Genomic DNA, 26,292 nt, shown 5'->3' with positions numbered 1-26,292 from the left:
CGTGGTGACGTCACGAGAAGGCCCGGTGCGTAGCGTAACATTCCATTCAGAAGCCGAGAGGGAAAGATGGCGTCCTCGAACAATCCGCGCAAATTCAGCGAGAAGATCGCCCTGCACAACCAGAAGCAGGCCGAGGAGACCGCGGCGTTCGAGGAGGTGATGAAGGAGCTGAACATCACCAGAGCCGCCCGGGTGAGTCGAGCACCGGCCGCCGAACCTGCTGTGGCCGCGGAGACGCGTCAGGATCTTAACCGGAGAATCAAAAATGCTTTTGGACGCGATGATAACATGACAGATGCGAGATGAAGGGAAAGTGGATTCAAAAAACACTTTCCCTTCATCTTGTGTTTTGTTGTCGTCCAGCTGCTGTGATGTTGACATGTTTTTTTTAAATGTCTCTCTTATGTTATCGCATTTTCTTAAGTGTGTGTTAAAGATGAATTGATTTATATGACATTATATTATCAGACAAATAAACACCAGTCCATGGATATTAAATTTATTTTTTCCTGTGATAAATATTAAGAAAGTTATGGATTTATTTTAAACGTTTTTTTTGTCAATATTTTTCAATCCTTTTTTGTTGAATCCATATCGCATGACTTGCTTAATATTTTCCACATTTAAATAATAAAAAATGGTTGGTATTGTTTAAAAGATTGCTAAACAAAAACTGGAAAAATATTAATTTTAATAATTTCAAATCAATTAATTTACATTAAATTAGAGAGAAAAAATGTCACTCAAAATATGCATTAAAAAAGCTTGAATTGATCAAACGTTTTTTGGTCAATATTTTTCAAATCCTTTTTTGTTGAATCAAAATCACATGACTTGCTTATTTACCACATTTAAAGAAGAAAAAAAAAGGTTGGTATTGTTTAAAAGATTGCTAAACAAAAACTGGAAAAATATTATTTTTTAATAATTTCAAATCAATTAATTTACATTAAATTAGAATAAAAAATGTCACTCAAAATATGCATTAAAAAAAGCTTGAATTGATCAAACTTGCAATACGTTTTTTAAATATACAGTATTATAAACGTAGTTATGGTGTATTTTTATTCATTAAATTCATGAAATTTCAATAAATCCGGATGGTCGGATTTGACCTGGAAATCGGCGGGTCAAAAAAAAAAAGGACGTACAAATGGATCAATTTAATATTTGTCGGACTCACAGATAAAAGTGTAACTTGTATTATTAAATGGATTCCAATGAACATTTTACTCACCTTACCTTTTGTAAAATGTTGTCAGAGATTTGAGATGCGTGTACTTGGTCCATCCCAAAAGTATCATATTCTTGATTAACAAGGACATGTGTTCTATGTCGTCAGTATTGGTGTATAGTGGTCAAAATCTAAAGTACCTACATCTCTATGAGATAAATGTTTGCTTCACAGCTTTATCGTGATAGAAATCTCACTCTAATAATACACAGGAATTTATAATAACTGCATTAGAATGATTTTTATCTTAAATGGTATTTATATTTTCAACTCCTTGTTCGGAACAACTTGATGTCATTAAATTAACGTCTGAAATGTAATTTGTACTTATCATTTTGTACTACATACCAAACAAATTTATTCGGTAATCATCGGACACAAAAAGGGTCGTGTATAGGCAAAAATCTATACGATACGTATAACGATACAGGGTTGGTGATACAGTATATTGCAATACAGTAGGAAAAACAACATATTTGTAGTATTCTCCAAGTACTTGACTCTGGTGTTCAAGAATTTAATAGACCACATGACTCATGGCGAAGTCGTAACTAAATTACACTTTTAATAGCTTTAAAAGCTGCTGGATTTAATTGTATCCTCTTGCCCTCAGCCATCGGCAGGATTTCAGTGTTCCCTTAGCTGTGGAGGACATAATGATCCAGCAGCCGGAAGTTTTAATTTCAACACAAAAATGAACACCGCGTGAATATTAGCGTCTCAACTTTAATTTTAAATAAAATAGTTAATTTTACAAACATTATTGAACTATAAACCAAGAACTATGGTAACACATAAAATATGATTTGCAGGGCAAAGAAGAAAAACTAAATCGATACAGTGCTTTCAAGTATTGATAAAGTATTGTGCCATATCAATATATTCTATCACCCCAACGATACTATATATTATGCTATACTGTAGGAACAAGGACATATTTGTAGTGTTACCCAGTACTTGATTTTGTAACCAAAATAGGTCCAAATATCAGCTATAAAAGTAAGTAAGTAAGTAAGTAATATTTATTTATATAGCGCTTTTCAAGACCAGGGTCACAAAGCGCTTAGACAATCAAAACAATACTCAAAAAAAAAAAAAAGAAAAGAAAAGTACATACTTTAAAGAGTATAAAAGTACATAAAAGCTGCTGGTGTCAACTGTATCCTCTCGTTCTCAGTCATCGATGGAATCTCACAGGATTTTGTTGTTTCTTAAACTGCGGAAGACGCAATGACTGCCATCTAGTGGACGGAAGTTTATTTGCAACACAAAAATGAGCAAACGTGAATATTTTCTTAGCAATGACGTTTATTAATGTTATTGATGGTTAACACTGTGTAACCATTTCCGGTAAATTCTAAATAGTTTGTTGTCAGAACCACAGTGACTCAAGTTTATTACAGTAATTACCTTCGACTCATGTTTACAGGCCATTAGATCCAAATGTTCTCAATATTCCGCGATGTGTTTTTTCTTGTTCCTCGTTGGAGCTGTCGGCGACAATAACGCCTGTTGTTCTCACTGCTGTTTAATGACTTAATTGACTAGTCGTTAAACCTGTCTGGTTTGTTGTCCTTCATTCAATCGTCATTCCATTGCTCAAGTTCATGTCACCGTTGATCTCGATTGTTGTACAACACATAGGTTTTAAGTGTGTTTACTCTGTCGCCTGACAGCCAATAACCTCCATTATTAAGGGTTTGAGATGCACAGTGTTTAGTGTGAAAATTATATTCATAATTCCTTCTTTATTAATTTTTTTTCAATGACATTCTACTCAAAAACAGTGTCTACTATTCATCACCGTCTTTCATGTTACAATTATTAGTATTTATTATCCAATAATAACAGGAATAAATAATATTATTCTGATAGAAACTGGGCGAAGGATGGGACATTGAGGCATTTTAACTCAACTTAATAACTTTTTTCATCATTGTTACCTTATGGACTCAAAGATATTGTGATTTAAAGTCCAGATGAAATCAACTGTATTCTATTGTTAACTTGTTTATTTAATTGCTATTTCATTTCGTTTTTTTCATTCTTTTTTTTTTCAACGCTTTAAACCTGATGAGGGTTGCGGGGGCGGGGGGGCTGAAGGCTATCCCAGTTTCATTGGGCGAGAGGCAAGGGACACCCTGGACAGGACACCAGTCTGTCACCGGGCACACAAAGACCCACAACCATTTACACACAGACTCATTCCTAATGGAAAATTTCCCCAAGTTTCCAATCAACCTCTGTATGTTTTTGGGGTGTGGGAGGAAACCGGAGTGCCCGGAGTAAACCTACACTGCCGGCAACCTTGCGTCCTAAAAGTATTTTAGGCGAGAATTTTATTTGTTCTATAATAGTGAACCATTACGACGATCCAATACGTGACGTCTTGTTTCATATTAGTCAGTTAGCTCGTTTTTTTTTGTACATCATTTTTAGCTTTGTTTTTATTTGTTTACTAATCTCTTCTTCCCCCGACACAATTTGGCTCGTTCGTAAAATGTTTGGTTGTAATTTCCATTGACAAATGTGTGAAGAGACTTAAGCTTTCCCACCATAGTTCAGGTAATACATGGGAAACCCTTCGTGAAATATAAAGATTTACTTTAACTAGACGGACAAGCACTGTAGATGCAAACGTCATCATTTGAATTAATAAATGACATAAACTTTAAGTAGAATAAATTGTTAGCATTATAGAATCAAAAATAAGACTTTTTCAAAACCTTCACCCGACCTACGGGATTCTTGACCTCAGGATAACCCTAACCCATAACCCTAACCCCAACCTCAACCCTAACCCCTAATACTAACCCCTAACCCCTAACCCTAACCCAATCCCTAACCCCTAATATCAACCCCTAACCCTAACCTCTAATGTTAACCCCTAACCCCTTATACTAACCTCTAACCCCTAATACTAACCCCTAACCCTAACCCTTAATACTAACGCTAACCTCTAAGCCCAACCCTAACCCCTAACCCTAACCCCAACCCTAACCCATAATACTAACTCCTAACCCTAACCCTTACCCCAACCCCTAATGTTAACCCCATAACCCTAACCCATAATACTAACCCCTAAGCCCAACCCTAACCCCTAATACTAACCCCTCACTCATAACCCTAACCCAAACCCTAACCCCTAATACTAACTCCTAACCCTAACCCTTACCCCAACCCCTAATGTTAACCCCATAACCCTAACCCATAACCCTAACACCTAATACTAACCCCTAGCCCTAACCTCTAACCCCTAATACTAACCCTAACCCACCTTAAAAAATAAAATAAAAAGTTTAAAAAAAAAAGGCTGCCAGGCAGGTGTCACTTGTCTGAGCCAAGTCCGTTTTCCTTTATTTTTGTGTTTTTTGCCCGTATCTCCATGCATCATCAGTCCGTGAGTAGAGTAAGGCGACTGTAAACCCGCGCGGTTCATTGTCATTGTTCCGTGTGTGCCGGATCAGTCATTCACTCATGCTTTCATGCAATTTTACTTTGCACAGTTGCAGTTACAGAAGACCCAGTATTTGCAACTAGGGCAGAATCGTGGACAGTACTATGGAGGCTCACTGCCCAATGTCAATCAGATTGGAAATGGCAACATTGACCTGCCTTTTCAGGTGAGCCCTAAGAATTTCCTGGCTGGTAAATCGATGCTTTAATCTCCTCAAGTGTTTTATCTTTTAGCTGTCGGGGAAGATAAGGACGACAACAGACTGCGAGTGCATTTCTAGGAGCTTTTCAAATTCTGCTGAAAATCTAATATTTACAAGGCCGTTTGAAGACGGCCGTAGTCGGCTGTGATCGCAGCACATTTGCTGGAAGTCTGAATTGTGTAACGTGTGAAAAGAACAAAAAGATCCATCGGAACTTTGTAGTGTAAATTGGTCTCTAAATTTCTAAAGGATCTCATTGCTTGTCATGGCTTTCCATCTTTAAATACATTTGCCCGCTCAAGCATCGGTACGGGGGGGGGGGGGGGGGGACCCCATGTCTTGACTCATTTAAAAGTGAATACATTGACACCATTGAGACATATTCAGCAGGATTGTGTGTGTGTGTGTGTGTGTTGTGAGAGAGAAAAGGTTTGGCCTCAGTGACATGTGTGTGTGTTCACTCTAGAACTCAGTGCTAGATACCAGCCGGACCACCAGACACCATGGATTAGTGGAGCGGGTCTACCGGGACAGGAACCGTATCACGTCCCCGCATCGTCGACCGCTGTCGGTTGACAAGCATGGACGCCAAATATCCTTTTTCCCAGACAAGACGTTTTCTGTCTCCACCATGAGTACAGGAATATATTTATTAGGGGTGTGTATTAGAAAGAATCTGGCGACACGATACGATACTAAGTATCACAATGTAACAAGTATATATTTATAGTATTGTGTTTAGAGTACTTGACTCTGGTGTTGCAGAATTTACAGACCACATGACTCTTGACAAAGTCGTAACTGCTTTCATTTGTTTACAAACCAAAATATGTCCAAACATCGGCTTTAAAAGCTGCCGGAGTCACTGTATCCTCTCATCCTCAGTCATTACTTAGATCTTGTAGGATTTCATGATTCTTTTAGCTGAGAAGGACGTAATGACTGATGCAATCTAGTGGCAGGAAGTTTAAATGCAACACAAAAATTAACACAGAGTCAATATTACAGTGTTCATTTTGAATATTATATATTAAATATTATTAGAAATTATTATTTTATTTTAAACACACTTTCTTGAACTATTAACCAAAACAGAGCTTTGGTTAAACAATAAAATATAATTATCAAGCAGAAAGCTATAAAAGGAAAATAAATCGATTATCGAATAGCGATACTTGGAAAGAATATATTGAAATATATGACAATATATTTGCTTCTTCTGCTTACAATATGTGGTATGATGAATATTGTTTGATGTACTCGGCCAAATCACCAAACAATAAAAAAATATTTTTAAGCTCTAGCTCCGGTAAAATCTTCTTGTCAAGCTAACGATGTTTTCCTTCTAATTCTCCGTGTGAGATTTTCACAAGAACTCCTCAATATGTGTTTTTAAATTAACTTCAAATCTCTTGAAAGTGTCATTGACTCTGTTTTCAACTGAGGGGTTTGAAGCAGTTTATCGGGATGTCCTGCTAAAACTGTTTTTTTTTTTTAATATTTGACAAAGATCTGATACAAGATTCAATTAATCAACCGTTTTTGTTTACCTTTATCAATCTATTAGTGAGCTAAATAACTCAAAAACGAATGTTTTAGTTTAATTGAAACTTTTAAGGTCTTGTTTAAAAACATGTAGATTTAAGAAGGTACTTTTATTTGTTTCACTTGCTTCTTAAACGGAATCATCCACCAACGTTGACTCACTTCATCGCAATTTAAATAACTAAAATAAATCCACTTTCCTTTGAAAATTTTTAACAAAGTTCTGCTTCTTCAGTTTATGTCATTTTAGGCTTACGAGCTAATATCACCTTAGTTTAGGACTTTCACTGCTGTGGCAACAGTTTATACCCGGTCTGTCTTTTTTACCATGACCCCCAAAAAATATTTAATCCATGTTTGATTCATTCTTTTTCTGCTATGTTTTAATGAAGTCATGTGAAATCGGATCCTTGGCAGATGTATGCGCTACCAGAGTGCTTTTTGAGTTATAAATATGTACCTCTCGATGCATTGCAATTAGATGTTGGACTCTATTGTATCATCAGTGTCTGTTTGTACAAAACTCTCTTTCCATTGAAATATTGAAATTAGAAAATTATCTTAAGCCCCGCCCACTTTATGGAGATGAAATCTTGTTGACAATAACCATGCCACCTCTGCTGTGATTGGCACTAAGGTTTGTCACTGCGCATCATCAAATCCCAAAAGTCTCCACCACCAAGGGACTCATTGTATAAACAAAGTGGGGTGTGATTACAGCTGGCTGGAGGAGGAGTGAAGCCATTATTACGTCATAATGGACTCTCGTAACCTCTCGTTCGCCCAGATTTCAGAGCAACTTTATAAAGTAATAAGTTGAAAACATGGTCATGATGAGGGACTTACTGTATCTTGGAGAGGAAGACTTCAACATTTGAAACATGGGAGGAGAGTTTTCACATTAGTCTTTCTTTAAGGTGATTCAATAAATGGAATATATGACTTATTTCTCAGGATGAAAGCTGGGACTAACTCATAGAGATTTATATACCTCCCCAATGGTTTTTGTTTAGTGTTATTTTCAATTTTCTTTCTCGTTTATTTCCTTATTTTTAAGCGATATCCGCCTTTTCTGTTCTTCTTTAATTTCTAGTATTGTGATGTTTGTTCTCATCCATCTCTCAGTCCTTATGTTTCATGAAGGAAGTCACCATCGTCGTTCAAATGAGGCTCCAGTGAGTGGAGAACGATATATTCTGTCACTTGCCTACAGGTGTGAGAATATGGATTAGCCTGGATCTGTTTTTCATCTCCTTGTCCGTCATTAGCCTTGACTTAATTCACATCGACAGCTGCCCTTACAGCTCAGTTTACCTCTCGCCCCCACCAGACACGAGCTGGAGAAGGTAAGCCCTCCTTTTTTTTTTTGTCAGATTCTCATGGCAGGTTGAAAAAAAAAAAAGTGCTTTAAATCTTAAAATCGTGGCGGAGAATATCCACCTGCGATTTGTCTTCTCGTTTTCTCTCGTCTCATAACGTTTCCTCTCTTAACGTTCAGGACGAATTCCGACTCGGCCTTACATCAGAGCGCCATGAATCCCAAACCTCAAGAGGTGTTTTCAGGGGGATCACAGGAGCTGCAGCCAAAACGAGGTATCAAAAGATCCGCTTTCAAAGCCGCTTTATTCATTCATTCATTCGTGTGCGGCTGCTCGCCGGGAATCCAAAGTGACATGAAACGCTAGATGTTTAAAAGAACCACAGCTTCCTGTGTTTCAGCCTCTTTTTTTTTCTCTACAGTTAATAATGTGTTATTTCAGAGCGTGACGGTCAGTGATACCCGAATTTTCCCATTTCCGCGTAGTGGCCACCGGGCTATTTTTAGCCGCTCTGAATTTCTTGTTCTATATCCGTCCCGTCTGGCCGGGATATTGATGACTCACCCCCTCGGCTGATTGGAATTGTTTCGTTGCTTTCTTGTGGTTTGGCTCACATGTGCTGCTGGTCAACAGTACCCGGGGCGGACGACTCCGGATCCAACACGGACGAGGATGTGCAGAAACAGTTGTGGGACGATAAGAAGGTGCTGGAGAAGGTCCAACGTTCTCCGATAATATGTGACGCATTTTTGTTTTTTGCTTTTTAGGGCGATTTATCGACGCTGACGACATGTGACGTTCCAGGAATTAAGTGAGATTTACATTTTTATTTCCTCCCTTGTTTTCATGATTTTGTTTGTGATGATAATTTCAAAGCAATCGTGAAACAGCAGCTGGAACTAGTGATGTGTCGATGAAGCTTCATGAAACAGTGTCATTATTTCCTGAGTCCACTAGATGTCACTCTTTGTTCTATGATCTATTGCTTTGAAAAGATATTCTATTGAAACCTCACATCAACCTCAGGGCTGCCCCCTACTGTCCTCTGAAAAATTTGATACTGTTTCATGAAGCTTCATCGACACATCACTATAAAATAACACATAAGATCAGAAAAAAATGGCCCGAATTAAAAAAAACAACTAAATAAGTTAAAAGACAGTCAGAAAGAACTGCTGCAAGACCCCCAAACATCATTTTTAAACTCTGGGCGCCCCCTAATGTCCTCTGAAAAATATGACACTGTTTCATGAAGCTTCATATTCTAATAATAAAAGTTGATTATACCAAAAAGGTCCAGGATGCAGTCCCGAGACATGTTCCCACGCAGACTGATTATAATATGTATTTTCGTAGCTCAACCAATATCATACGTTTTATTTTCTATACTTTGATTCTCAGAATGTAGAAAATTGAAGTGTGTAACATTTTTTTTAAGGTTATCAAGATATTATTATTAATGTAATGTTAGCTTAAAAATTCATTTTTAGTACATTTTTATGTGGATATTTGACTTGTATAGACTTTTTTGCATCGGCACAGTCCCTTAAGAAAAACCTTAAGACTTTCTTATTCGTGCAGGCTTTTCCTTGATTTTCTGAAACTCCTGTGTTTGTCTTATGTTGACTTGACCTTTTAAGTTTATATTATATTGAGTAAAAATATAGATTATTTACTTACTTGTTGGGTGTGTTGAAGGAGATTTTGATGGTCCACTGCAAAAAAACCTTGGCAGAAATGTTGTTGTCTTTGAGAAGGTTTTTCCATCCGTACATTAAGATAATCCATCTCGACAATTTATGTCAGTTTAGATTTTTTTTTGAAACTAAACAAAATATCACCAATCAACTCAAAACTTGGAACTTCAATCTTACTTAAGATTCAATTTAAGATAATCATAACAACAATTCCTGTCTTAATTGAAGCAAAACAATCTTGCACTTTTGGATAATACTACTGATGTGTCGATGAAGCTTCATGAAACAGTGTCATATTTTTCAGAGGACAGTAGGGGGCGCCCTCAGCTTAAAAATGATGTGAGGTTTCAGTAGAATATCTTTTCAAATCAATAGATGGACATCTAGTGGACTCAGGAAATAATGACACTGTTTCATGAAGCTTCATCATTAGTCAGTAGATAATACGGTTCCAAGATGGCAGCTCGTAGTAGTAACACAGGTTCTCCAGCTGATATTTTATTCTAGTTCTTTCTCACAATACATGCATGAGTAAATCTTCTTACTTTCTTACTGTTATTGCTAATGTTTTGAATTGTCTGTTCATCTTTTTTAAGCGTTTAAACTTGATTAGATTTTAGTTTTTGCAACCAGATAACTAGAGATTTGAAGGTAGAAAGACCCGAGGAATCTTTTCTTTACTCACTTTACCATGAATAGTTGTACCTTTGAAACAGTAATTGTACTCCAACTATGCTTTAAAGATGATTAAAAAAGTTTTCCATTTGTTTGAGCAAAATAAAAAGCAAAGATTTTTGAATTTCGACAAGACTTTCAACATTTCCATTGACTCTGTCATAATTTGGGGGATTATTTGTGCATGTGTTGTTTATCAATACATGTCTCCTTGTGGATATTACATAAAGATTTTCACGAGGCAAAAATAAACCCAAAGAAATAAATAGTTTGATGTCATGGTAACAATATGTTTCTTTGTTCATCAAGAACACATTTATTTGAGTAAAAGTACACAGCAAGGCTCCTCCAGAAACACGTCTCCCTCCTGTATTTTTACAGCATATTCCCGTCCCCGGACCAGGAGTTGAACCCATCTGTGCTCCCTGCCGGTCACAACACCGGCGGTTCTCTGCCGGATCTCACCAACATCCAGTTCCCGCCGCCGCTGTCGACCCCCCTGGACCCGGACGACGCCGTCTCCTTCCCCTCGCTCAGCTCGTCCAACAGCTCCGGGAGTCTAACCACCAACCTCACCCACCTGGGCATCAGTGCCGCCAGCCACGGTAACTTCCTCTCTCGCTGGGCCTCCAACCCAAGTCCTGCTGTCCATTTATATTGACGTCATGAGTCTACTCTGTTTTTTTAAGGAAGTGTTTGAAAAATGTATATTTTGGAATAATGTTTGTGTCCATTTGATTATTAATGACACAATAAAATTCAACAGTTAGCACAAGTAACCCTTGTGTTATCTCTGGGTCAAGGTGACCCGGTGGCCCCCGAAAACAAATGTGTAAAGCTTGACCCAGAGGTGAACACAAGGGATACCTTAAACACATTTAGTTTTTCTGGGCCACCGGGTCACCTTGACCCAGAGAGAACACAAGGGTGAAAAACATCCTATATTAATAAATCAAATTTGGATTCTTGATCACCTCTTGACTTCATGGCCGTTGTTAAGATAAAAACAAATGTTTAGAAAATATTGTTTGCTGTTTTCACTCGCTTTTATTGACCTGTAATTATTGTATATATTTTATATCATTGTATTTATAGAGGCAGTGGGCAGTGTTTGTATTCATCTCTGGTCTAAGCTTGTTAAATGGTGTAGAACTCACGGCAGATCTTCTATCCCCACGGGTAAAACACATGCTCTGATGCAGCAGGATGATGTGATCTCTTTATTATTACATGTAGTTATTGTCTCACAGTTGAGCGCTCTTCAACTGTTCACTAGTTATTTGTGTGCATGTAAAGCCCTATTTTTACTGTAATTCGAACCTGTCGAGCAGCAAAAAGTTTTCTATACTTGATTCCCAAAATGTAGAAAATTGAAGCTGTATTTTTTTTTTTAAGGTTGGTGAGATATTATTATTAATTATTATTAATGTAATTGTTGGCTTAAAAATTCAATGTGAGTTCAATTTGAACTGTATAGACATTTTTGCAAAGATATGTGTAAAAACATACGATAAGTTTGAAGCATAATAAAAAATAATTGCCAGAAACAGTCCTTAATGATGAAAAAAAACAGAAAATATATCATTTTAACCATAATATAAATTAAAATGAAAACATTTAAATTCTGCCAAAACTAAACATGAGTAATACACAAGAAAATTATTTTGTTTACAATAATTAATCTGCTACTTTTGAAAAATAAAAGGAAGTGAATACATATATTTCTGTTAATATAAAATACATATAGATATAAAAATTCAAGATTAAAAAAATGTTGAAATTATTTTGCAACTAACTATTACTTGCATTGTTAAATAAGTGAAAGTTGAAATTAAAATGAATACGTTTTATATTATAAATCCGTTATAATTAGTCTATAAATCTAAGACGAATATATATATATATATATATGTATATATATATATATATACATATATATATATACATATATATATATATATATATATATATATATATATATATATATATATGTATATATATATATATATATATATATATATATATATATATATATATATATATATATATATATATATATATATATATATATATATATATATATATATATATATATTTACAAAGCACTACATCCTCATTATACACTCAACAGGATGGTTCTTCTACTTAGTTTCAATGAATGTTGAAAATAACGTTTTGATTTCACTCCACAGGCATCCAAACGTCGTCTCAGCCTAACATGACTGTGACATCACAGCGTCGACAGCCGCCCGTTGTGCCACTCACCCTGACCTCTGACCTCCACCTCCAACATTCCCCTCAGCAGCTCTCGCCCACCCTCTCCTCCCCCATCAACATCTCACAGGTAACATGGAGATTTTGTAATATGATGGATAGAAAGATGGATGGATGGATGGATGGATCCCTCTGGATGTCACATTTTTTTTATTTATTTTATTTTAAGCTTCTATTAACCCTTGGTCAAGTTTAACATTTCTTTTCGGGAGTCCGGCTCACCTTGATCCAGAGACAACACAAGGGATACCTCAAACAAATTTGTTTCCGGGCCTTCGGGTCACCTTGACCCAGAGACAACAAAAGGGATACCTCAAACACATTTGTTTCCGGGCCTTCGGGTCACCTTGACCCAGAGACAACAAAAGGGATACCTCAAACCCAGAAAATGAAAAAAAGAAAAACACAAATAAAATATATCAAGGTTTGACAGGTTTTGAGAGGCTGAAAAAGGCTGATACAAATTTTTGACCATTTTTAAAAAAAAAACTTAAATCTTAAAACTCATACTAAAGTCACTTTTTTAACTGAAAAACAAAAAGTGTTAAATATAAGAGATTACTTGAAAACTAAAATAAATAAGTGCAGAAAACAGTGAACTAATCGAACCTAAAATGTAAACTTTACACACGAAAAACATGTTTATTTATTTTTGTGCGAATTTTGCAAATGGAATCTATAGAAAGTATATATGCATTTTTCGTGTGTTTATTTTTTTATTTAAACAGTATTTCACGTTTAGTTTTAAAATATCACTCGTTCTTGATTAAGTCATTGAACGCATCATTCAAAGTGCATTAAGAGTTTGTCTAACTTGTCTATTACTATTAAAATAATAACATAAACTATTATTTATCATGAATAAAAAACGCTTTCTGTATTAAAAATATACGTTCATGAGGTTATGAACTTCTGGAATCCTTTAACCCACCACGTGCCCGGAGGAAGGATGTAGGTTCAGGTTCTGGTTCAGGTCCGGCCGCGAGCTGAACCTGGTCTCTGTGATGCAGGTGTTGACCGCGGACACGCTGACTCTGGAGCAGCAGCTGGCTCAGTACCCGCTCTTCAACCAGCTGACGCCTCAGGCTCAGGCCCAACTGCTCAACGACCTGCAGAATCAGCAGCAGAACCTGCCTCCGGGCATCCAGCTCATCACGGTGCCGGCGCCGGCGTCTCCCGGGTCCATCGCCGGAAGCCCCTCCCCCGACAGCCAGACCACGGCCAGCATGAGCATCAGCTCGGTACGTTGTTTTTTTTAATTTCCTTTTTTAAAATTGTTCTTTGAGAACGATGTTGGGACAAAAACACCTCAAACCCAGATCAAAAAAAATGTAATGGAGTCCCTGAGTCTATTAGTGTTGCATCATGGGAGGAGCGTTTCGTGCTCCACATGATGTCATCATCCATGATGGACAGTAGTTTGTCCAGTGATCTCCTCTCTTGTCACCAGTGAGTCCAGCTTCAACCGCACTATGGTACTATTGTACACACTATAATACTCTTGTGTATCAAGGACGTTTACACGACAACTTATAATTTAAAGGAAAAAAAAAAAAGATTTTAATAAATACATTTATTTTGAATTAAATACGCACTTGTGACTAATTTAGACACTTTGTGTAGATAAATATATAATATTATGAAGCAAAATCACGTATAATTTGCATATAATTGTCCATTAACTTTATGCTTCTGTCAAAACTAAACTTTAATAATACAGTTGACGATTGAAAAGCATATTTAAGCTGCTCCTTTAGACAAGAAGTGGTATAAAACATGTATTCTTGGTAATATGAAACATACATATGCACATATCAATCTTTTTAATTGAATAATTTCAGTGGTATTTATAAATGAATAAGACACTTTTTACATTGTCAATCAGTCAGAATTAAATGGGGAAAAAAACGATATTAATCAATTAAAAATGTTGTATTTGTCAAATGATAATTGCTTTATTTGGTTCATGTAATACAAGCTTGATAATTCAATTTCAGTTAAATATGTACTTGAATTATGACTAATATTTGAGTAGATAACTACATAATATTACAGTAGTATAAAGCAAAGTCTAATATAATTCCCTTAAGAATAAAGAAATGATAAACTAAACATTAAAAATACAGTAGACAATTATCTTGATAAATATATTTAGGCTGCTACAAAAATACATTTAAATACTTAATATGCATGTAATTAATGTTAACATAAAACTCCATATGCATATTGCTATAAAAATTAAACATATACATCCATATACATATAAATTCAAGAGTATAGTTATAAAGAAGCAACAATTTTGCAACTCTCTTTTTATGGAATTTTAAATTTGTAAATCCATCAGAATTATTCTAATAATAATTTAAGGGAAATAAACTGATATTTTAATAAATTAAAAAGATTGTATTTGTCAAATAATAATTGGTTGTTTTTATGTTTTAAAATTACATTTTAATTCAATATATCCTCGTATAGAGTCTCAAAGCACCGTTAATAATAATAATATATATTTGTATTTTAATCCACATGTAGACAATCTCAGAGTCGCATCTTCATGATACAATTCCCTGTGATGTGACCAGAAGTGAAGCGTGATCGTTGTGAGACCAGAAGTGAAGCGTGATCGTTGTGTGACCAGAAGTGAAGCGTGATCGTTGTGAGACCAGAAGTGAAGCGTGATCGTTGTGAGACCAGAAGTGAAGCGTGATCGTTGTGAGACCAGAAGTGAAGCGTGATCGTTGTGAGACCAGAAGTGAAGCGTGATCGTTGTGAGACCAGAAGTGAAGCGTGATCGTTGTGAGACCAGAAGTGAAGCGTGATCGTTGTGAGACCAGAAGTGAAGTGTGATCGTTGTGTGACCAGAAGTGAAGCGTGATCGTTGTGAGACCAGAAGTGAAGTGTGATCGTTGTGTGACCAGAAGTGAAGCATGATCGTTGTGAGACCAGAAGTGAAGTGTGATCGTTGTGTGACCAGAAGTGAAGCGTGATCGTTGTGAGACCAGAAGTGAAGCGTGATCGTTGTGAGACCAGAAGTGAAGTGTGATCGTTGTGAGACCAGAAGTGAAGTGTGATCGTTGTGAGACCAGAAGTGAAGCGTGATCGTTGTGAGACCAGAAGTGAAGCGTGATCGTTGTGAGACCAGAAGTGAAGCGTGATCGTTGTGAGACCAGAAGTGAAGTGTGATCGTTGTGAGACCAGAAGTGAAGCGTGATCGTTCTGAGACCAGAAGTGAAGCGTGATCGTTGTGAGACCAGAAGTGAAGCGTGATCGTTGTGAGACCAGAAGTGAAGCGTGATCGTTGTGAGACCAGAAGTGAAGCGTGATCGTTGTGTGACCAGAAGTGAAGCGTGATCGTTGTGAGACCAGAAGTGAAGCGTGATCGTTGTGAGACCAGAAGTGAAGTGTGATCGTTGTGAGACCAGAAGTGAAGCGTGATCGTTGTGTGACCAGAAGTGAAGCGTGATCGTTGTGAGACCAGAAGTGAAGCGTGATCGTTGTGAGACCAGAAGTGAAGCGTGATCGTTGTGAGACCAGAAGTGAAGCGTGATCTTTGTGTGACCAGAAGTGAAGCGTGATCGTTGTGAGACCAGAAGTGAAGCGTGATCGTTGTGAGACCAGAAGTGAAGCGTGATCGTTGTGTGACCAGAAGTGAAGTGTGATCGTTGTGAGACCAGAAGTGAAGCGTGATCGTTGTGAGACCAGAAGTGAAGCGTGATCGTTGTGAGACCAGAAGTGAAGCGTGATCGTTGTGAGACCAGAAGTGAAGCGTGATCGTTGTGAGACCAGAAGTGAAGTGTGATCGTTGTGAGACCAGAAGTGAAGCGTGATCGTTGTGAGACCAGAAGTGAAGTGTGATCGTTGTGAGACCAGAAGTGAAGTGTGATCATTGTGAGACCAGAAGTGAAGCGTGATCGTTGTGAGACCAGAAGTGAAGCGTGATCGTTGTGAGACCAGAAGTGAAGCGTGATCGTTGTGAGACCAGAAGTGAAGCGTGATCGTTGTGAGACCAGAAGTGAAGCGTGATTGTTGTGAGACCAGAAGTGAAGCGTGATCGTTGTGAGACCAGAAGTGAAGCGTGATCGTTGTGAGACCAGAAGTGAAGCGTGATCGTTGTGAGACCAGAAGTGAAGCGTGATCGTTGTGAGACCAGAAGTGAAGCGTGATCGTTGTGAGACCAGAAGTGAAGCGTGATCGTTGTGAGACCAGAAGTGAAGCGTGATCGTTGTGTGACCAGAAGTGAAGCGTGATCTTTGTGTGACCAGAAGTGAAGCGTGATCGTTGTGAGACCAGAAGTGAAGCGTGATCGTTGTGAGACCAGAAGTGAAGCGTGATCGTTGTGAGACCAGAAGTGAAGTGTGATCGTTGTGAGACCAGAAGTGAAGCGTGATCGTTGTGAGACCAGAAGTGAAGCGTGATCGTTGTGAGACCAGAAGTGAAGCGTGATCGTTGTGAGACCAGAAGTGAAGTGTGATCGTTGTGAGACCAGAAGTGAAGCGTGATCGTTGTGAGACCAGAAGTGAAGTGTGATCGTTGTGAGACCAGAAGTGAAGCGTGATCGTTGTGAGACCAGAAGTGAAGCGTGATCGTTGTGAGACCAGAAGTGAAGCGTGATCGTTGTGAGACCAGAAGTGAAGCGTGATCGTTGTGTGACCAGAAGTGAAGCATGATCGTTGTGAGACCAGAAGTGAAGCGTGATCGTTGTGAGACCAGAAGTGAAGCGTGATCGTTGTGAGACCAGAAGTGAAGTGTGATCGTTGTGAGACCAGAAGTGAAGTGTGATCGTTGTGAGACCAGAAGTGAAGCGTGATCGTTGTGAGACCAGAAGTGAAGCATGATCGTTGTGAGACCAGAAGTGAAGTGTGATCGTTGTGTGACCAGAAGTGAAGCGTGATCGTTGTGAGAGCAGAAGTGAAGCGTGATCGTTGTGAGACCAGAAGTGAAGCGTGATCGTTGTGAGACCAGAAGTGAAGCGTGATCGTTGTGAGACCAGAAGTGAAGCGTGATCGTTGTGAGACCAGAAGTGAAGCGTGATCGTTGTGAGACCAGAAGTGAAGCGTGATCGTTGTGTGACCAGAAGTGAAGCTTGATCGTTGTGAGACCAGAAGTGAAGCATGATCGTTGTGAGACCAGAAGTGAAGCGTGATCGTTGTGAGACCAGAAGTGAAGTGTGATCGTTGTGAGACCAGAAGTGAAGTGTGATCGTTGTGAGACCAGAAGTGAAGCGTGATCGTTGTGAGACCAGAAGTGAAGCGTGATCGTTGTGAGACCAGAAGTGAAGCGTGATCGTTGTGAGACCAGAAGTGAAGCGTGATCGTTGTGAGACCAGAAGTGAAGCGTGATCGTTGTGAGACCAGAAGTGAAGCGTGATCGTTGTGAGACCAGAAGTGAAGTGTGATCGTTGTGAGACCAGAAGTGAAGCGTGATCGTTGTGAGACCAGAAGTGAAGTGTGATCGTTGTGAGACCAGAAGTGAAGTGTGATCATTGTGAGACCAGAAGTGAAGCGTGATCGTTGTGAGACCAGAAGTGAAGCGTGATCGTTGTGAGACCAGAAGTGAAGCGTGATCGTTGTGAGACCAGAAGTGAAGCGTGATCGTTGTGAGACCAGAAGTGAAGCGTGATTGTTGTGAGACCAGAAGTGAAGCGTGATCGTTGTGAGACCAGAAGTGAAGCGTGATCGTTGTGAGACCAGAAGTGAAGCGTGATCGTTGTGAGACCAGAAGTGAAGCGTGATCGTTGTGAGACCAGAAGTGAAGCGTGATCGTTGTGAGACCAGAAGTGAAGCGTGATCGTTGTGAGACCAGAAGTGAAGCGTGATCGTTGTGTGACCAGAAGTGAAGCGTGATCTTTGTGTGACCAGAAGTGAAGCGTGATCGTTGTGAGACCAGAAGTGAAGCGTGATCGTTGTGAGACCAGAAGTGAAGCGTGATCGTTGTGAGACCAGAAGTGAAGCGTGATCGTTGTGAGACCAGAAGTGAAGCGTGATCGTTGTGAGACCAGAAGTGAAGCGTGATCGTTGTGAGACCAGAAGTGAAGTGTGATCGTTGTGAGACCAGAAGTGAAGCGTGATCGTTGTGAGACCAGAAGTGAAGTGTGATCGTTGTGAGACCAGAAGTGAAGCGTGATCGTTGTGAGACCAGAAGTGAAGCGTGATCGTTGTGAGACCAGAAGTGAAGCGTGATCGTTGTGAGACCAGAAGTGAAGCGTGATCGTTGTGAGACCAGAAGTGAAGCGTGATCGTTGTGAGACCAGAAGTGAAGCGTGATCGTTGTGAGACCAGAAGTGAAGCGTGATCGTTGTGAGACCAGAAGTGAAGCGTGATCGTTTTGAGACCAGAAGTGAAGCGTGATCGTTGTGAGACCAGAAGTGAAGCGTGATCGTTGTGAGACCAGAAGTGAAGCGTGATCGTTGTGAGACCAGAAGTGAAGCGTGATCGTTGTGAGACCAGAAGTGAAGCGTGATCGTTGTGAGACCAGAAGTGAAGCGTGATCGTTGTGAGACCAGAAGTGAAGCGTGATCGTTGTGAGACCAGAAGTGAAGCGTGATCGTTGTGAGACCAGAAGTGAAGCGTGATCGTTGTGAGACCAGAAGTGAAGCGTGATCGTTGTGAGACCAGAAGTGAAGCGTGATCGTTGTGAGACCAGAAGTGAAGCGTGATCGTTGTGAGACCAGAAGTGAAGCGTGATCGTTGTGAGACCAGAAGTGAAGCGTGATCGTTGTGAGACCAGAAGTGAAGCGTGATCGTTGTGAGACCAGAAGTGAAGCGTGATCGTTGTGAGACCAGAAGTGAAGCGTGATCGTTGTGAGACCAGAAGTGAAGCGTGATCGTTGTGAGACCAGAAGTGAAGCGTGGCGCTGGCTAACCCTCTTCCCTCCAACAGTACCGCAATCAGACCGGCTCGCCCGCCACTCAGTCTCCGACCTCCCCAGTCTCCAATCAAGGCTTCTCGCCCGGCGGCTCGCCTCAAGTAAGAGCTGCGTGACTGGAGGAGGGCGAGAGGATTGTAGACTCCAGGCTGCTTTTCTTTTCTCCGTGTGATCAAGTCCTGCTTCACATCCTCATCTTTCATGTCAGTGCCTGCTTGTGGAAACTGTATCTCGGTAGATTTGACTTTATTACTTTAGACAAGGTTTAAATCAAGATCTTATGAAGATCAGGAACAAGTTCAATATGTAGTCAAAGTGATATGAGATATTATTATTTTATTATTTTAAAAAAATCATTAAAATTAAAATTATATCATATTTTATTTTAAATTGGCAATACAAGTTTTCTGATTCAGAAAAAATATAATTTTTAAACGTCTATATTAGGGGTTCAATATGTAAGGATGTCAGAAAGGTTTGGGCATCAAATGACTAAAAAAAAAAAAAAAATGATATTATTTATTTAATTACAATATCTATAAATATTTATAGTGAAATTTAATGAAATAAAATTAAAATGAATTAAATGCATGAAGATATGAGATATTATTATTTTATTGTATTTAAATAAAACGTATTTATGAATGTGTGTGTGTGTGTATATATATATATATATATATATATTTTGTATTATATTTTTATTTTTTCATTTATTATTTATTTATTATTGTTAATTTATTTTACACTGGGAAAGGCAATACATTTATTTTTATTATAATATATAAATAATATATATAGTGAAATCTGATGTAAGATTAATATAAATGAATTAAATTTAAAATAAATTAAATACATTAAGAGTAAATGAGATATTATAATTTTATTGTATTTTATTATTAAAAAAAACGTATTTATTAAACTTTTATTTTTATATATAGAAGAAATTATATACATTAAGAGTAAATGAAAATGTTACATTAATTCTTATTGCTTATTTACAATTAAATAATAACTAAATACATATTTAAGACAAATAAACAACGTGTGTAACTTTTATATGCTGAATTATATGTATTATTTGTTCATTATTTTTCTATTAAAAAGCAAGAGACTATATAAACTGAAATATTTTGAATATAAATATTAGAGAAAAGGTTTAAAGAATTAAAAGAAATATCAAGATAATCCACAATAAAGTAAGTGTACAGTATTTAAAAGGACAATATAACATGAAATTAATAGTTATTTAAATTTTTTTTACATTTCTCTCAACTGAAATCTCACCATTTATCAAGAAAAAATGAGTTTGTATTTGACAAAAAGCAGAAGTTTCCGACGCAGGTCTGCATGTTTCACCGCCACATCTCCGACCACGCTGGCGTGTTCTGGACTGGGACCCGAGCACCTGGTCTGGAACATGCATCATTTAACTCTCTGTGGCTGGAAGCTTCCTGAAGTGATTTATGTAATCTCATCAGCACATGATCCTTCCATGTGCCTCTTCCTCGCCTTCCGGGAAAAACCTCCGCCTCGACAGTCACTCACTCATTAACGTCATTCGCTTTGGTTTGTGTTTCTCGTGTGAAAACGTCTGCTCGACACAAACGACATCCAAGGATTGAACAAGGATTGTGTTTAGAAAGTTGAAACAGTTGAAAATTGATCAGTGGATTCATTCTAAGTCATAGTTAAACCAAAATTCACTAGTTTTTCTACTCATCCTCATGTCAACTAAGGTTTGGGATTATTTTCAGAGTAATCTGTTCTTTTTAGAGTTATAGACAAAAATGTTTGTTCATTTTAATGTAGCGACTGGAGCTCAGTTATCTTCGTCTTCGTCCAAAAAGACACTTAAAAACATCCAAATACCTCCATACTGTCATCTGTAACGTCCATCTTGTGTTGAAGCCTCGACATGAGAAGAATTGTTCAGAAAAAAATTAAATAAGTCTTTATTGTAAGTTTGTTTGAAGCTGAAGTTATCAGTCTCTTTCCTCATTGAAACACATTGCAAGTGTCAGTGCAAGATTTATGCTGCTAGCATAGCAGCGTCTGCTAAAAACAATCTTAAAATTTGGTTTTATTTTAGTTCTTCAGAACAATTCCTCATGTTGAAGCTTCAATACAAGATGGATGTAACAGACGAGCAGTATTTGGATGCTTTAAGTGAGTATTTTTTGGAGGAAGATAAAGGTAGCCTATCAGCTAGCATAGCAGTTAGCCTAAAAGCTAGCCTAGCAGTTAGCCAAGGAGCTAGCCTAGCAGTTAGCCTAGCAGATAGCCAAGCAGTTAGCCTAGCAACGTCTGATAAACGATCTTAAAATATAGACTTATTTAAGTTTTCCGGAAATATTCCTCATGTCGAGGCTTCAACGCAAGAGGGAAGTTACAATTCCACATTCAAATGATATTTCATTTAAATTGTCTTAATCTCAAGATTAATTTCTTTTCAATGCATCATTTTGATATCTTTTCTTTTTCACCATTTATTTTCTTGTTTCAACCATTGAAACCTTTTAAAATAATTATGACTGATTTATTTTTTGTCTGTTAAATGATGTCTTTTTCTTTTTACTATAAAGTTAGCCTTTATTTTTCTCTGATCATCATTTTGTATTTTCTTTTTTCCCCTGTATATCAAGTTTGTGTTCTTTTTCCATGATTTATAAAACAATATGTGTGTGTGTTTGTGTGTGTCCGCCTGATTTTAACGTCTTATAACCTCAACTGCTGGACACAATTAAAAATGATCATTTCGACAAACTGAGCTCTGAGTGAAGGTTTACAGACGAGCAGTATGGAGGTATTTGGATGTTTTTAAGTGTCTTTTTGGACGAAGATGAAGACGAAGACAACTGAGCTCCAGTCGCTACATTAAAATGAACAAACATTTTTGTCTACAACTCTAAAAAGGAACAGATTACTCTGAAAATAATCCCATCCTTTAGTCAACATGAGGTCAAGTAGTCCGTATTGAAGACAAAAACACTTTCCTTGTCCAACCTTCTGTAAAGTCTCCTCTAAGCTCCACCAACAGCATGTTTCTCTCCAGCACATCCCTGTGGTCGGCAGCATCTTCGGAGATTCCTTCTACGACCAGCAGATGTCGTCGCGGCAGACCAACGCTCTGTCTCACCAGGTGAGTCGCCGCCTCAAGCCCGACACGCCTCCGAACTTAGACCCGTGTGTGTTTGCAGCTGGAGCAGTTCAACATGATCGAGAACCCCATCAGCTCCACCAGCCTGTTCAGCCAGTGCTCCACCCTCAACTACACTCAAGCAGCCATGATGGGTCTGACCGGCTCCAGCCTGCAGGACTCGCAGCAGCTGGGCTACAGTAGCCATGGCAACATCCCCAACATCATCCTGACGGGTCAGTCGACAGTTGATCTAGTCATGAGCACCTCAACAACGTAGTAATATAAGTAATATTAAACACAGTTTTTTCTTTTTTCACTGGGCACTAAAATCCACTTAATCCTTGTGTTGTCTCCGGGTCAAGGTGAACAACACAAGGGATCTCACAAACACATTTGCTATGTATACCCGAAGAAGAAATTTGATAACATGCGAGAGTTGAAAACTCCCTTTAAAGTGAATAGAACATGAGATAAACTGATGATTTCAATGACAGACGTGATGATATTTTATATCTTTAATCTTCATTGTTACTTTTTTGAAAAGTCAAAAAGTCATTTAACTGCATCTCTTTATATTTTAGTTTTTATCAGAAGTTTTTTAGATTTTTCAAGTTATATTATAAGTGACGTCATTAGAATATTGAATGGTTTAAATTAAGCTTTTTTTATTGAACTGTTATTTGAGCATAATAAGTAATTGATTTTTGATTTTCTTTTTAATCATTTAATTAAAAATGTAATAATTTCAAAGAAACAAATGTCAAACTCAGATAAAAACTGAGTCACGCTGAATACCTAAGAGAGACAACAGTTGACCTGTCAATCAATCAACCCGACAACACACTTTCTTGTAGTAATAGTGTTGATGAAACTTCATGAAACCGTGTCCACTAGATGTCACTCTTTGCTCTATAATCTATTGCTTTGAAAAGCTATTCTATTCAATTTTCACATCATTTTTAAGATGATGGCGCCCCCTACTGTCCTCTTAAAAATTTGACACTGTTTCATGAAGCTTCATCGACACATCACTATTTTTTTGTAATAATTACAATAATTCCAAAATATGTTTTCGTAATTGAAAATGATATAATTAATTATAAAAATAATGAATTATTTATATTAAAAAATAATTATATTGCATTTGAGGGACTACAAATTAAAAAATTTGTATTAAGACTTTTTTTTTTTTTTAATTATTAGAATTAGAATCTGAGAAAACACATTAATTTAAAAAAATATTTAAACTTTTAAATGCAATTATTGACAAATATAAATCCAACCTTTCAACATATTAATAATGGAGTTTAATAATTAAATAAATATGACATAAATAAACATTTGAAATGTTGTTCAACCATCTGATGATTCCCTCCTGCTTCAAAAATCTATCTGAAGTCATATAAAAAAAAGTGTTTATAACCATAAAATGAACCTTAAGTCGAGCCACGACCCTCTGACATGAAAACCTTGATGTTTAACCTTTGACCCCTGCCCACCTTCAGTCACAGGCGAGTCTCCGCCGAGCCTCTCCAAAGAGCTGAGCAACTCGCTGGCCGGCGTCGGCGACGTCAGCTTCGACGCCGACTCTCAGTTCCCCCTGGACGAGCTGAAGATCGACCCGCTGACCCTGGACGGACTGCACATGCTGAACGACCCGGACATGGTTCTGGCCGACCCGGCCACGGAGGACACGTTCAGGATGGACCGACTGTAGCCCCCGAGACGAGCCCTCTCGCTCGTGAGCAGAGAGAGAGAGAGAGAGAGAGAGAGAGAGAGAGAGACCCCGGGACGGGCGGAGTGAGACCTCTCCCTTCGTTTTGCATGGCTGTCCAGCTGACCCCCGACCCCGTCAAGCCCTTTGAATCGACGACGGGGAAGAGACGCCCCCGGTGGACGGGGGGGGGGATTGATCGCTGGGGTGTCCGCTCGCCTGCTGCGCTGTCCCACCAACATACTCCAGGAATTTCTTTCTCATATCTTTTTTATTTATATTTATTTGAATCCGCTTGTAGCTGCGACGACTCTGGGCTGGAACACGAAGAAGAAGAAGAAGAAAAAAAAACAGCCGGTTCGCTTGTACTTTGCAATCAAATGAATCGGTTTCCCATCATCCGGCAAAGCTTTATTTTTTAACAAACCAAAATGTTCTTTCATCGTGTATCTGTTTTGATGTTTAACGTATTTATTTATTTGACAGAAAAATGTTTTATATTTCTTACGTTGACTTGATGCCAAAATGCTCTTCGTAGTGTTGGATTGCACTGATGTTCTCTCCGTGTCCGCGACATATATTTCTGGATGTGCTTTGTTTCGGCTTCACGACGGGAGTTTAAACCTAACCCCCCCCCCTTAGGTGTTTATCGACGTGCCATTGTTTGCTGGATGTTGCCATGCTGCCGCCCGGGTTTTTAGCGCCGGTGCAGAAATCAATCACCAGATCTACAAACGAGCTTTTATCCCGTGGATGCGGACGATCAGGTATTTCTACGAAGAAAAAAAAAAAAAAGTCTCCAAATTCCTTTAACGCAGACATCGACGTCTGTTTTTTTTTTTTTAAAACTCTTCGGTCTTTTGAGTGGTCACTGTGAAATCACCTGATTTTGCCTTACATAAGTATTCGAGCGTTCTATTCCGTGTCTGATGTATTTTCGTAACTTCTGGTGACATTTTCTTGTATTTGAGCGGACGTTTTTTGGAGGGGGGGGGGGGGTGTCGGTGATCTTTGTGGTTCTGTTGTGACGAATCAATGTACTGTATTTTGTAGCGGTACAGTTTATAGCCAAATTATTGGTGTTTTTTTTTTTTAAAGTGGACCGAGGGGGGGGGGGAGGTTTTCTGAGATTGAGCGCAAATATGGGGAGGATTTTTTGCTCCATGACAGGGAAGCTCTTACAAAAACTTTTACGACGAGGAAAATGTGCAATTTTTAAAAAAAGGATTCTTGTTAAATTATTGAAGGAAAAAGGAGTATATTTATGTGTAGGTGTAGTGTTCTGATCGCTGGTCTCAATCAGGGATCCAAAATTGTTTACACGACATGTTTACACAACGCTGACATCAGGCGAGATATGACTGGACTTTTGTTAGAGTTTCCCTGAGCGATGTTTGTTTGATGTATCTAGTGATGTGTGGATGAAGCTTCATGAAACAGTGTCATTATCTCCTGAGTCCACTAGATGTCACTCTTTGCTCTATAATCTATTGCTTTGTAAAAGTATTCTATTGAAACATCATATCATTTTTAAGATGAGGGCGCCCCCTACTGTCCTCTGAAAAACATAACACTGCTTCATGAAGCTTCATCGACACATCACTAGATATAATCTGACGTTTGTGATCATTAGGAGTTGGTTTTAGGCCACGACGTCGCCTTCTATTTCACTCTCACACTCCTCATAGACCGCAGAGGTTCTTTGGTTTGATCTGGGATTTCTATGCAAGTGACTCTCCATCACTTGAACTGGAAAAATAGTTGAGCTGGATTTATGCCTCAGATCCCTGAGGTTCTTCATATTTAATGTAGCTCATGATGTGTCGATGAAGCTTCATGAAGCAGTGTCATATTTTTCTAGGGACAGTAGGGGGCGCCCTCAGCTTAAAAATGATGTGAGGTTTCAATAGAATAGCTTTTCAAAGCAATAGCTTATAGAGCAAAGAGTGACATCTAGTGGACTCAGGAAATAATGACACTGTTTCATGAAGCTTCATCAACACATCACTAAATGTAGCTTTATTATGGATCTATAGAGATTTTACAAGTTTCAACATCTTTAAATTCTTCATCTGGTCCTTCTGAGACGAGTAACAAGATCATCTTGGTCAACTTTTGAAACGGGATGTTTTTGATGAATTGAATTCAGTTTGCTTTTTCTTAAATTTGGA

General features: G+C 38.2%; 1 protein-coding gene across 2 annotated transcripts; it reads left to right on the top strand.

Moving 5' to 3' along the window:
* The first annotated feature begins 29 nt into the window (after positions 1-29).
* On the top strand, positions 30-25,972 carry crtc1b (CREB regulated transcription coactivator 1b). Of its 2 annotated transcripts, XM_087783472.1 has the most exons (14): positions 30-192; positions 4,741-4,857; positions 5,360-5,487; positions 7,725-7,784; positions 7,937-8,031; positions 8,391-8,461; positions 8,525-8,568; positions 10,511-10,734; positions 12,322-12,473; positions 13,414-13,644; positions 19,283-19,369; positions 22,321-22,407; positions 22,466-22,640; positions 23,913-25,971. In XM_087783472.1, exons 1-14 carry the CDS (start codon positions 67-69, stop codon positions 24,122-24,124), a joined length of 1,809 nt encoding a protein of 602 aa, XP_087639598.1. In that variant the 5' UTR covers positions 30-66; the 3' UTR covers positions 24,125-25,971. The 2 variants fall into 2 exon arrangements, with proteins under 2 accessions (XP_087639598.1, XP_087639599.1); XM_087783473.1 differs by lacking the exon at positions 19,283-19,369 and having other exon boundaries at positions 23,913-25,972.
* The last annotated feature ends 320 nt before the right edge of the window (positions 25,973-26,292 follow it).

Source organism: Callionymus lyra, chromosome 2 (genome assembly GCF_982586985.1).
Source record: "Callionymus lyra chromosome 2, fCalLyr1.hap1.1, whole genome shotgun sequence".
In the NCBI taxonomy this organism is placed as follows: Eukaryota; Metazoa; Chordata; class Actinopteri; order Syngnathiformes; family Callionymidae; genus Callionymus; species Callionymus lyra.
The sequence above is the reverse complement of the archived record's forward strand: the minus strand, read 5'-3'. Positions and strand labels throughout refer to the sequence as shown.